This window comes from Sturnira hondurensis, unplaced genomic scaffold, assembly GCF_014824575.4.
Source record: "Sturnira hondurensis isolate 20B ecotype Veracruz unplaced genomic scaffold, ASM1482457v3 Scaffold0014384, whole genome shotgun sequence".
Classification (NCBI taxonomy): Eukaryota; Metazoa; Chordata; class Mammalia; order Chiroptera; family Phyllostomidae; genus Sturnira; species Sturnira hondurensis.
Genome location: NW_028087015.1, coordinates 3,275,013 through 3,289,384, shown reverse-complemented (window position 1 = coordinate 3,289,384; position 14,372 = coordinate 3,275,013). Strand labels below are relative to the sequence as shown.

General features: G+C 36.1%; 1 protein-coding gene across 1 annotated transcript in view; it reads right to left on the bottom strand.

The window, feature by feature from the left end:
- The window catches only part of ADAMTS6 (ADAM metallopeptidase with thrombospondin type 1 motif 6), a 250,909-nt gene that overhangs the window by 71,836 nt on the left and 164,701 nt on the right, over positions 1-14,372 (bottom strand). The window contains exon 15 of the mRNA XM_037062866.1: positions 5,736-5,838. Coding sequence (XP_036918761.1) covers positions 5,736-5,838 — 103 coding nt within the window. The remainder of the gene's footprint in view (positions 1-5,735; positions 5,839-14,372) is intronic.

Genomic DNA, 14,372 nt, shown 5'->3' with positions numbered 1-14,372 from the left:
ACAAATATAGTAAAAAAGAAATAAATGGAGTGGATCTTCTAAGAAACAGCAATTTTGGTGTTTAATACTATACATAGCAAATGTGCAATTCATGTAGCATCAGTCCCTGACTATGTCCCTAGGTGTGCAGGTTTCTTTCCTACTTTGCTAAAATTTCATGTTCATTTTCAGTGCTTGTGCAACTTCATGAAGGTTCTGCTAAGTAGTTTTAAAGTTTCCAAATTTTAGGTGTTTCCAGTACATATATCTACAGCGTATTTTGGGTCAAAGGGGATCACAGTGGAGGTATGTACCTAAATGCTGAAAAAAATAAATGAAATAAAAACTACTTTTAAAAATGAACTAAGGAAATAAAATTTAAGGAGGCTTGAGACAATAACCTCATATGACAAATAGGAATTTCTGCAATGTATGTAACTTGTAACTGAAGCTGATATGAAACTCTGTTACTTCAGCAGGGACTTGGTAGTTGTAAAACAAAAGTACTTGTACCTCTTTTAAACATGTCATAATCCACAAACATGACGTTAGCATGGAGATAAATTGTTATCAGATTAGCAAAGATAAAGTTAATTATGGCATTATAGTGGGATCATTAAAATAATATCTAATTTTATTTTGTGAGTAAATGCATATAACTTGAGCATTTTTGTTTTGTCACTGACATTTGTATTTTTTAAGATTGATGTAAAAAACAGACACAAACAATAGCAATTTAAAATAACAAGCAGAATACATAACTTCATAGTATACTGGAAAAGTAGAAATAAATATAGTTTATCCAAAACAGTGTATGAAAGGTGATTTATAAATCTGTATCTACTGATTTGAAATATGTCTTGAGAATACTTTCTGCTGATCTTCATTTTGATTTCTCTTTAAAATAAAGCAGACTACTTCTAATAAAGAAAATAGGGCAGAAGGATGACGTGGCAAGCCTAGGTCTCAGTGAGGGCAGGAACCAGGCGGACAGAATACTCCATTGAAGGAGATTGCTGTATGGCTGATTGCTGTCACACAAGAAGGTGGCCCAGTATTGTCAGACATCCTGTATTTTTCAAGAGAAGACGAAAACCTAGTCTTTTAAAATATAAACTGGTCTTGGAAACTCATTCAAACCTTTCAAAAATATTGGGGAGGTTCAAACATGTGTGTTAAGTAAAATCTCTTCCTGAACCGCCAGGTTCTAGCCACTGGACTAGGTTTGAGTTTCCTCCAGTTTCTTTGCAGGCTATGCTGAAAATGTTATTATTCAGCTCAGGTGGATGACACATCTTGCTGTCCTGAGCTCAGAAATAACGAGTAATAAATAAAATGATTTTTCAGAACTGATAATCAAGGTATTTATATCTACTTTCGTAAGTAGATATACAAAATATATCCTCATAAAAAATTCCTCTAAATTTTTATGAATATCATACTCTTTTTTCCATTAGTGCTCAGCATAGTTCTTTGCCCATTTTTTACATTAATGCTTTGAAATTTAATGTAGCTTTTTATGTAATAGGCTTTAAAAAAGAACACTAGTCTTTTATTTACTAGATTTTAATACTATATTAATTACGTAAGGTAGTATTTGATACGCAAGACATATAATTGCTTCAGTTGCATTCCTATGCCACTATACTACATGATAATAATAAGAATATACTGCCTCTTTTTTCACTGCTGAAGATGTATTTAGCATCCTCTGCTACAAAGAGTTTTCAGAAGAGGCATTGCTGTTAGCCAAGAAGGGATTTGAGTTGATTCTCTAAATGGAACGTCACATTACCAACTACCTTCCATTAAAGCTTTTTATGAATTTAGGGTTATTTTATTTCATTCACAATTGCCTAGATTCTAATGGTTAAATCTGTGAATTACTTCAGACACTTAATTATCCTCCTCCTATAGTAAGACAAAACAACCCAAAATGTAAATGCACCTAATAAAAGTGATTTAAAATACACAAAACAAAAACTTATTTTAAAAAAATCAAAGAAATATAATAGTTTGAAATTTTGACACACTTCTCTCAGTAATTGATAGAACTAGAGCAGAAACAATCAGAAAGAATATGAAAGATTTGAATGACACCACCAGCCTACTTGACCTTGTGGATACCCACAGAATACTATTTCCAACAATCGCAGAAAACACACCTTCTAAAGGACACACAAAACACTCACCAACATGAATAATATGCTATATCATAAGACAAATTTCAGTTAATTTTAAAATTTAAATCATGCAGACTACTCTCTAACCACAATAACCTTAAATTATAAACCAATTAAAAATCCAGAATATAATAAATATTTGGAAAGAAAAATAGTAGTTCTAAACAATCCATGGGCCAAAGGAGAAATCATGAAGTAAGTAAGAAAATATTTTGAACTGAAGGAAATAAAAACACATCAAATTTGGGGAATGCAAAAGAGCAAAATAAACTCATAATAAAAAAGAGTATAAAGATGAGAAAAAATTAATGAAAGAGAAAAAAACAGCAAGAGAGAAAACTACTAGAGTCAAAAGTTGATTCTCTGAAAAGGTTCATATAATTGATAAACCTCTAGGAAGACTGATCAAGAAAAAGAAAATATACTTTATGAATATCAAAAATGAATGAGTATACATCACTACAGATCCCACAGATATTAAACAGGATAATTAAGAAAATGTTGTGACCTGTTTTCTGTGAATGAATTGGACAACATGAAAGTAACAAATTTATCGATGACACAAATTCAAAAACTCACATAAGAATTAAACAATCTGAATAGCACTTTTATGTATTAAAGAAGCTGAATTTATAGTAATATTTTTCACAAAGAATATACCAACCCTATGTGATTTTACTAATGAAACCTATATTAAGGAAGAAACAATACCAATGTTACAAACTTCTTTCAAAATAAATAAGAATTCCATTTCGAGAAGCCAGAGTAACTCTGATGCCAAAATTTGTCAAAGACATCAGAAAAATAAAATTTAGAAATTAGTTTTCCTTATGAACATAGTTAAAAACATCCTTAATAAAATATTAGCAATAAATCCAATAACATATAAAAAGATAATAAGTCACCACAGGGGGTTGTTTATCCTGGGAATAAAAGGTTGGTTTGACATTATAAAACCTATTGATTCATTATATTAACAGGATGAAGGAGAAAATCACATATAATCAACAGGCACAAATTATACTGAAGGGCTAGCCCAGTGCATTAAGGCAAGAAAATGAAATAAAAGGCATAAAGATTCAAATAGTCTCTATTTTCAAATAACATGACTATTTAGCCAGAAAATTCTAAGGTAACAGAAAACAAAGTTAATATACAAAAATTAATTATAGTTTTATATACTAGAGCTAACAATTAAAACAAAAATTTAAAATTTTTTATTTAAAACAGTGTCAAAGCACATAAATTACTCAGACATAGATTCAACAAAAGAGGTGCAAGACCTTACACCCAAAACTACAAAACATAGCGGAGAGAAATTAAAGTAAATACAAATACAAAGACATACACAGCTTGCTCATAAATTAGAAAACTCAATATTTAAATTTATCGGTTCTCCCTCTATTGATCTATAGATTCAACATAACAAGCATAAGCATGATAACAAGCATGGTTTTTTCTGTAGAAATTAACCACAAATTTTATAATTTATATGGAAACGCAAAGCACTTAGAATATCCAAATAACTCTTTTAAAAAAGATCAAAGGTGGAGGAACTTACACTACCTGTCCAAGACTACACAGTTACAGTAATTAAATCGGTATGGTACTAACACAGGGTGGACACAGAGATTGATGGGACAAAACCGTCCATAAACACATTACAAAAACACACCATACCACTAAATTATTGTTAGATTGTGCATCTAAGTATAAAGATAAAAAATATTGCTTGTAGAAGAAAACATAAGAAAATACAGTCTTGAGTTGAAGTAGGCAAAGATTTCTAAGACTGGACGCAGAACACAATACCCATAAAAGAAAAAAAAGAAAAATTAGAATTCATCAAAATTAAAACTCTATATTCATTTAAAACATCATGAAAAAAACAAGAGGAGAGGCACAGACCATGAGAAAATATTGCAAACTTATGTGATAAATGACTACCACTCTAGAATAAAAAGATAAAACAGCAATTTAAAAAATAGGCAAAGAATTTGAACACTTTACAAAAGAAGATATGTACATTGTCAGTAAGTACATGAAAATCTGCTCAACAGAATCAACAATCAGAAGTTAAAACTACATTGTGACACCATTATATATACACTCCAGAAAAGGCTGGAAACACCAAATGTTGGCAAGGACGGGGAACAAGCAGAGCTCAGACACTGTGTGTGGGTGTGATATGGTACAATCACTTTGGAAAAACATCTGGCGCTAAACTCACATCTACCCTATTACCCAGCAACTCCACCCCTAAGTATTTACCCAAGAGAAATGGAAGCTTATGCTCACAGAAAGATATGTCTGCAAATGTTCACAGCAGCTTGTTCATAACAACTGTAAACTAGAAACACCCGAGTGTCCATCAATAGCAGAATGAAAAAGCAAACTGGCTATTATAATAGAATATGGCTTAGCAATAACAAATAAACGACTTATATGTGCAATAATGCAGATGGATTTAAAAATATTAGGCTTAAGGAAGCCCTGTACAAAAGAATAAATATGATAATCTCATTTATGTCAAGTTCTAGAATAGGCAAAACTAATCTATGGTAAGAAAAAATCAGAATGGTAGTTGCCTCTCAGAACAAGAAGGCAGAGGCAGCTATGGACTGGGAAGGACTACAGAGCTAATGGCAATGTTCTGTCCTTCAGTGGGGTTTCACAGGTGTGTGCATTTGTCAAAACTCAGGGAAAGGAGAGTTAGGATTCGTGCATTTCATTGTACATAATCTTACCTCAAAAAAAAAGCAAATAAATATTGAACTGTGGTTAACATTACACATGCTTAAGTATTTACAGGAAAGTATAGGATTAATGACTACAATTTACTTTGAAATGTATGCAAAAATAGGATAGATTGATGAAGGGATAGAGAAGTGACTAGACATGTAATAAAAAATATATACTAAAAAGTTAATGGTAGAACCTTGGTGGTATGTAACTGTAAAATTACTTCAATGTTGTTCTATGTTGAAAATGTTTCAAAGATGTTAAAACAGGCAAAAATTTTGTTTGTGTTTTGGGAGCATGAGCAAACTTCTTGCACTTACTGAACAACTGGTGTTTGATACATGCCCAAATAAAAGAACAAAAAGTTTCCCAACACTAAAAAAGAATAATAAAAATCTATGGAAAGATCCTTGGCCTTTTCTCAAGAAAGAACACAGATTTTCCTAGCCTCTTTGAGTTGATTTATGTTGTTATACTTTGTTTTTAGTGTAGTACGCTAAATACTCCCCGATTATAAATGACTATAATGTGATGTCCATATATCTCAAGGAAGTCGAGAACTCAAAAATATTATTTAGTTTTATATCAAACCTTTGTACACTGTTAAACAGAATTAGGTTTTAAAAAATGACTTCCAATCATTTGTACTAACATACAAACTTTATTAAGGAAACTATATAGTACTATAAGCACTTTCCTGCTTTGCCTTACAAATACTTATTTTTGCTAGTATGTATAGGAAAGTTTGTGTGTGTTCATGTGTGTTTATATATTCTTTTATGTTTACAAAGCCCCCAAGCATGATGAATTCTCTGCCAGGTTATACATTACCTCCAGTATGGGGTTTCCAGTTATAATACTTTCCACGGAAAGGCATACTGTCAAAGTCTGCACACTGTTTCTCTCGAAAATCTCGGGCCCCCAAAGGACATGGCTAAAATAAAATAAAATCATAAATGGTATGATTGTTGAAAATTCCAAAACCAAGGGACAATGTCCCTAAAATTAAAACTGCCTGAAATCCATCATATTAGTTCACTGCCTTACTCTCTGGCTGTGATTCTGGCATTTGCTTTACTGTTTTACAACCAGTGTTCAGAGGAAGTGTCTGAATTACAATTTTAGCCACAGAAGAAATAACTGAAGTCATTTGAACAAAGTCAAGTGTTAGACAGTTTCCATATAACTTCACACTCAGATGCATGTCATAGTCCTCTTTGCGATCAATCCATCAGGCATCTCCTTATAAACGCACACAAAAAACTGGGAGAAGAAACTCAAACACAAATTTTTTTTTGGTAGAAGCATTTGAGGTCCAGTCTCCACAGCTACTCCCAGCTCTTTATTTCAAGGAATCGAGAGGCAGGTTTGTAACATGACATTTGGTAGTATGAATTGTGGCTTGGATCCCTACTACTGTAGCTGTTTACTGTCTCGCTCTGACAAAAACCATATTTTAAGACATGGATGGGCAGGGCAAAATGCTAGGCCTCAAGTTTAAACATCTTCAAGTTCAATGGATTTATTAGGATTTACATGTATTCTTTAACATCACAGAAAATAATAACTTGGTTCAAAACATGCACATGTGTTCGGTGGAGGACAGAGAAAGAAGTTGGGGGGTGAAGAGAGAATCATTTGTTTTAGAAGTCTGGAATGCTTTTTTCTACCTGAATTTTTTAGAGAGGGAAATCTTGCCAATCAAGCTACGTATAGATGCCAAATACCACAGGGCCATACGAAATGCAATATTTAAGTTCATAAAGGATGAAAAGTATAACGTCTCATAGTGTTTGAGCAATGCGACCTAATTTGATGTATTCTTTTGGAGTTCTGCAGCTGTTACACCCAAAACACAAAGCTACTGCTTTTGAAACACTGACCAAGAAACACCCACTTCAAATATGAAAGAATGAAGTAAGTCACTATTAATTGTAAGTAAGAGATGAGTATGTTACAGACACTCTCGGATATCACTTCCAGGACTTTTCACCACCTTCCCTTGTATCTCCACATTTACTTCATACAGTTTTCCGAGGTCAGAACACTGCAAACAGTCTGTTGAAGCATGTGCAAAAATAATAGACCACAGTGTGCAAATATTTGCATGGTCATCATTACTTCCTATATGCTGTGGTTCAAATTTCTACCATATCAAAGCCTCAGATTCTGAAAATAGTAACAGCATTCTGTTATGGGCCCTGCGTTTAAAAATATTTTCTGCACATTAAAATAAGGCACTACAATGTTAAACCTTAATGATTCTGCTTGTCAAATTACCCTTCTTACATGTCTTTTAATTTTTTTATTTATTAGAGAAAGAGGGAGAGAGAAAAAGAGAGAGAGAGAATATTAGTTATTCCACTTATTTGTGTATTCACTGATTAATTCTTATATATGCCCTGACTGATCAGGGAGCGAAACTGCAACCGTGGTGCATCAGGATGACACTCCAACCAACTGAACTAGCCTGCCAGGGCCACCTTACCTGTATTTTTTGTTTGTTTGTTTCTTTTCTGTGTTAATGGAAAATAACTGTGAACAGAGGCTACACAGTGTATCATGTTGGAAAGGTCCGCTTCCAGTGTTTTTTGTTTCATGCTCTGCTAGTGCTTTACTTTTCTGCCATTTCCAGGAAATTCCACACAAGGACTGAAGTCGGTCAGTGGCTTTGCCATGCAGCAAGACTGGTTTTTTAAGCAAATATTATCAATTTCTAAAAATACAAACAATTTTACCTCTTGCTACAAATTTTCGCATAAAACTTAAGTATCTGTAAAGCATTGAGCACCTAAAAGTTCATCCAGGCATAGCCTTCAAGCTAGTTGCAGAAACAAGATAGAAAGAGAAAAAACTACAGTGCTGTTTTGGGCAGTGAGCCTATGCTGGCGTGTCCCAGGTTGCCCATAGATGCTGCGTAAAGGCGAACGATCAGTGCTTCCTGTGATTAGTCAGGGAAACATCTCCTCTGACAGCAGATCTTGAGTATTATAATTATAACAAAAGTACTATAAATACTTAATGTTTGTAACATTGTAAGAAATTATAGGCATTGAGCTGGTTAAGAGAAATGACTTTGGGGAGGAGGGAACTGTTAAGAATAAAGCCAGCTCAAGCCTTGGGGACAGGAGGCAGAAGGTCGAATGCCGGGAACAGTGGGGGAAAGGCTGTTCTGCAGGAGCGTAAGAGGAGGTGATAGTTCACAGCAAAGCAAGAGTCCATAATAAAGCCTCAGGTTAACAAACTAAGGTATCACGAGGGCCATCATTCACTTAACAACAAAAATCCTATCATTAACTAGCTTGTAATGATGCTCCTAAGAGAATAAAAGGTCCAATAGGAGGATATTACTTTTTCATGAAGCACTTGGATAACATTTCATTAAATTTCTGATCTAGTCTTTTCTTGTGACAACCACTCCAAGGGTCAGCATAATAAAAATGTTAACAATGACAACAGCAACTTAGCACTTGCCAAGCATTTTGTAAGTACCTGCTCCGTGGCACACTGCTCAGAGGCCTTAAGATGTACTATTTCTTTGATGTCTGTCAACACTCTTATGAGGTTGTTGTAATTAATATTCCCACTTCATAACAGAATAAACTGGGTACAGAAAGGTTTGCTTAGTAATAGTTTCAGGGTGCAGGAGACCTCCCTCCCGAGGGAAGCCTCCAGCAGACCCAAAGTGCTCTAACAACAGTGTGAGGCTTCAGCTTGGTTAAGCTATACAAAAACCCAATGGAAGTAAGTAACTACTCGGGCTATAGACCTAGCCTGTTCATTTCCTGCAGCAAGTTTCTTATCTTCTCCAAATAACTTCCTTTTTCTCATTTGTAGAATGAGAGCCCAATTCTTATAAAATAACAATTTTGGAGTTTAAGACAGATCTGCATTCAGTTCTAACTTGGCCTTTGTTTAATGCATGGCCTTGAGAAATAGACTTCATTTTCCAAGCCTCATCTATAAACTGGGCATAATACTAAGATGTACCTCTTCAGTGAAGATTCATGTGAAATGTTTAGCCCTGTACCTGGCATATGGTAGCTCAGTGACTACCAGCAGCTATGCTGGTCTCAGGCCACGTACCCTTAGACTCATCCCTCACCTTCCTCCTGCTCTGCTCCATTTTCCAGGGGAACAACTCTGTAAGCGCCATTCTCTAGGCGTCTGTGTCAGCCTGCTTCTGGCTGGATTAGGCAATGAAAGGCACTAGTGGGAGACGCCAGGATTTTTCTCTTATTTCCTGGCGACTTCAGGGAGCATCTTAGGCAGAAGCAGATCTTTCTTGTGGCTCCAACTTCATCCAACAGAAGCCCCTCACCTCCACCACCTCCTATGCTTCCAGTTTCTGCTGTGTGAGTCCAGCCTCTGGACCCTGATAAAACCCCTCCCACCTGGGTCTCATTGGCCTCTTCCTGCTGACCCTGATCTATGGTCTTGCAAGCCTCTTCCATCACATGTAACCAATTCTTTGCATTAAATTCCCTCTGTCTAAATATTTAATTTTTTCCATTTTTTTATTTAATTATTTTTCAAGTACAGTTTTCTATTACTCCCATTCCATCCCACCCCTGTGTTCCCCCCTCCCTCTCATTTCCACCCTTCTCAGTTGTTGTCCATGTATCCTTTATATATGTTCCTCTAAATCCCTCCCCTATTTCTCCTGAAATTCCCTCCCCTCTCCTCTCTGGTCACTGTCTATCTAAATATTTAGAGTGATTTATATTATTATGGTTGGATCTTTAATGATACAATAATCAATAATGAAGAAGAAGGAGGAGGAGGAGGAGAAACTGGAAGGTTGAATACAGATACATTTTCATATGTTAAATTTCACAGTTTGTTGGTTAAAAGTATAGAGTGTAGAAAACTTTTTCTGAAAAGGGCAATACAGTAACTATTTCAGGTTTTGTGTTCTATATGGTGTCCACTGTGACTACTCAATTGTGCCATTATAATGTGAAAAAGGCCACTGACAATATGTAAATGGTCAGGGCTGTGTTCCAATAAAGTTTAATGTACAAACAGAGGTGATGGGCAGAATCTGACCCAGGAGGCAGAATTTGCCAATCCTGATTTAGGTGTTAACACAATAGATACATCCGTCTGGCAGCATTCTGTGGAAGAACCAAACTCAACCAACTTTTGAGTCAATAACAAATCATACACTTTTAAGAACTGATGTTAGAAGTAATATAATATAATTTGCACACTGTGCTTAAATGTCCTCTACAATTATCCCCAAAGTGGTCACAAATCTCAATAAACATCTACAGAAAGCTCAGGTACTTTTCAGACAACTGCAATTATCAGGTTCTTCCTACTTTCAGCTAAAATCTGTCTTCCTACAACCCAGTGGTATTGCTCCTCTCTTTGGGATCCACACTGAGCAAATCTCACCCCTAACTAAAAGGTACCTAGACCTTGATGGCTTTCCTAAAGGCACATTATAACTCATCATGAGCCCTCTTAAAACAAGGCACCAAGATACTGGCCTTAAATGTCTTCATATTGTGCAGCAAATACTCGTATATATCACTGCTTATACATGTGATCTAGGCTCTGGAGAGAAGGCAACAGACAAAACAGATTAGATCTCTGCTTTCGTGGAGTGCACTGTAGTGGAGACGAGAAAGAAGAAAAACAAGCAGGTTAAGGGAATCACTTGATAGTGAGGTGGAGGGACGCTGTTTTAAACAGTATGGTCAGAGAAATTCCCCAGGATAAGCTGTCACTTAAGCAGACTTTAAAAAAATACTGAGAGAGTGACTTATGTACATACACATCTGCGAAAACAGTGTTCCAGGTAACAGTAAATGCACAGGCCCAGAGACAAGAGTGTGTTTAGGAAGTTCACAGAATGGCACGGAGGACGGAAGGGTTCTAAGGGAACCGGGGTAGACCTGGCGACCCGATCCGTGCGTCTCTGGTTTTAGAGTGTATCAGCCAGTGTTCGGCTCCCTGATTCCAGTGTTGCCTTCAGTGAATGTGCTGAGTCTGTGCTCATTAGAAATAAGCTCAGTAGGAATCAGATATGCTGGTTCCAAAAAATGAGACTGATCAAAGAGGGGTTAATTTCTTACGAAAAAAAATCGCATAGACTATATTGGGGGGGTGTTTAGGAAGAGTGGAGAGTTTAAGGAGTAATGCTGTTTAAATTATTTAGGGATTATAAATGCTGACACTACACTGAAATCCTAACAGAGAACAATGGGCATAAGCAACACGTTTTTTATGTGAAGACTGACAGGTTTTCAGCCTCCTAGTGCTAACACTAATCAAGCATCCTCTCCTTTTAAAAAGCAACCAGCAGGGCCCCACATAAATCCAGAGAGCAAAGCTGCAGGCCTCAGCATCTTTTAATCTTGGTGTTTTCAAAGAAATAAAAAAATTTAATATTATCATTTTTATGACCACCTGTTTTCAGAGATGTGTATTAAGTTAGCATCTTCTATTGACTATTTTATGTTTCCAATTTCACTGATAGTTTAAAAGCATCTCCTTTTGACTTAATGCTTTTTAGGATAGATAAGTCTAAAAAAGAGTAATTCACTGGGGACATAAAAGTAGCTATAGAAGAAATCTCAGCTTCTGCTGACGAACTTCCCAGTGGTGTATTAATACTGGGCTCCCAATCCTTGTTTTGTCCTAAAGAATAGGGTGACCCTGGCAAGCCCAGGAATCCCTTTGTGCCTTCTTTCTTTTCATTTGCAAGACCCACCCCAAATGCCCATAACTTTAAGAGAAATATATCCCTATATGTTTTTCAAATGAGGAAAATTCTGAAAAGACAGTACTCTTACAGGTGATAAAGAGTGAGAAGCAGGTTGAGAAGGAAAACTTTTTTCCCTCTCCCTCTCCTCCCCCTGGAGGATATGGGTAGGGCGGCAACATGAGTATTCCTACAACTCGGGGAAAACTGCAAACTGAGCAACATTGGCGTTTGGTTCTACCTCCTGTGTGACTTTCTCACCTCTGCTTCTTTTCCTTTCTTACTTTCACACCAAAGGCACTTTTACTTCTTCACTATTACACTAGACTAACCTTCAACAATCCCCAAATTTAATTCTCTTCTTCCTCTTCATGACAGCAACCATATTTTTAGCAAATTGGGAAGACATAGGTAGAGCCTGGATTCCAACCCTTGCTCTGCTGAGCAAGTCGTGCACTTGACATTGGACTGTGAAGAAGGGACATGGCTCTGTTTGCTCACACAGGCAGGCATCTTTCTCAAAATTACACAAAAACTGCGACACCAGTTTAAAAAGGCCTTGCTCCTACACCCTCTTGTGTAAGTTGCCAACAAAATTCCTGATTTCCTAGTTAGCAGGTACTGTCTGATTGATTATCGCATTAAAGTAATTCACAGGGGCATTTCCAAGGTTAAATTTTGTGTTCAATGCAAATAGTAACTCATTGCAACCCCAGTTTTGATACAACCTTCTTATCTTTTGTCCCCTGCATAGTTTCTGATTTTTTGTAGTTTCACTGTACTTTTAAAGAGAAACAAAATCCTGATCTGCCTACACTGTCCAGACGAACTTGAATCTAGCTGATATATTAGATGCGATAATCTAATATGCAAGTTTTTTCAAAATTAAAGTTATTTCTAACGTGCCTCCTAGAGTCTGAATTTAATTAAAATGCCATCTATCCATAGCGTAACCTTTTCCCCTAAGCCTGTAAATATGTTAAGAAATGAGCTTCACTTTGTAATTTTTTAAACGTCTCTTTTAAGAACAAAATAAGCAAGCACGATCTTTTCTGTGCTTAAAAGCTAGTCCTTATTTGCAAAGCTTGATAAAATTCATATTAAACTAAAGAAGAGTAATGACACTGGTCCTGTTACTTTTTTTGCCATACATACAATATCATGTTGTGTACAATATTTGTTAGAATAAAGCGACTGACATATAGTTGTTTTCTAATCATAACCTGGGAAACGGTGATAAATTGTTAGTCAGTGGATCACTTACCCCACGCCTCTCCCTGGGGGCAAGGCTGGTGGTTTCAGAATGCCCTCAGCTGTGCGGTTCCAATGCAGGATAAGGTTAGATCGCAAGTAAGTGGACGTCAAAGGTAGCCAAACTCAGAGAGAAGCTTACCTTGCCCCATTTACCTCCCAAGAGCTCTCTATCTGTTCTAAGGGCTCTGAACCAGGACTCAGAAATTCTATACCTTACCGAATCTCCTTCATGGCACTAGCCTGTTCCTGAATTAAAAAATACTTGTCCTTCCTCTTTATAAAAAGTATTTCAAGATTTAATGCATGAAAGTCCTTTTTTTAATCTATAAGAACATAAATGTGTGTCATAATAGCTTTTCTGTGTTGAGTACAGATTTAAGTATCAGGAATAGCACTAGATACATCAAACAGCGACAAGTGTTACAGGCAGGCTTTAAATCTGAGTCAATTTGTATCCAAAGCCAACACTTTTTTCACTACAATCCTACCTCCAGATATAGGCCATGCTTCTTCTGTGCACCACAACCGAGACGATCACACAACTTACTGACTGACCTTCAGCAATGCATTGGAGAGCACAAGAAGTGCAGAGTAACCTGCCCTTCCAGCACAGCTGACAGAGAAAAAACCCAGGTACCATACAATCTAGGCTTAAATGCTGCAACAGACCACAGATGATCTGGAAAACCCACTTCGACTCCACATTTTTGTACAGTTTTGAGGCATAGAAAAAGGAAGGAAATGAAATGTTTAAGATGCAGAATAATATGACTTCCTACCTTAGCCAAAGTGGAACTTAGGCTTTCACCAGAAGCTCTATCCTAGTTAAATACATTATCATCAGACACGCAAAGCACAAGTAATACCAAACAGGAAAAAAACATAGGTTTTCTTGGTCTTGGAAAACACCTAAATAACACTAGGAAATTCTTTCCAGAAATGCAGAAAAGTCCTTTTCATGATAACTAATATCTCTTCTTTAGGTTTTGATATAAAATTTGGCTTATTGCCCTGGCTGGTGTAGCTCGGTGGATTTAGTGCTGGTCTGTGAACCAAAGGGCTGCCGGTTCAATTCCCAGTCAGAGCACAAGCCTGGGTTGTGGGCCAGGTCACCATTTGGGGGTGTACAAGAGATAACCACACATGATGTTTCTCTCCCTTTCTCCCTCACTTCCCTTCTTTCTGAAAATAAATAAATAAAATCTTTTAAAAAATTTGGCTTATAAACTTAAGATAGCCATATTTTTACTTTTTACAGAAAATAAAGTTATGAAGTAAGGTGTTCATAACAGCTATAAATCCTATTTAAAATAGTTATTATATGTATACATATATATAAACATTGATACATATATACTTCTAATCTAATTTCTAATCTACTTTAAAATCTTTAGCATTAAGTTATTTTTCTTTATATGTTGGCTCTTTTATCTCTGTGGATCTCCTTCTTTGAAAGTGGGGTAAGTGGGACCGGAACGAATGGGATCACTCACTCTTTTACT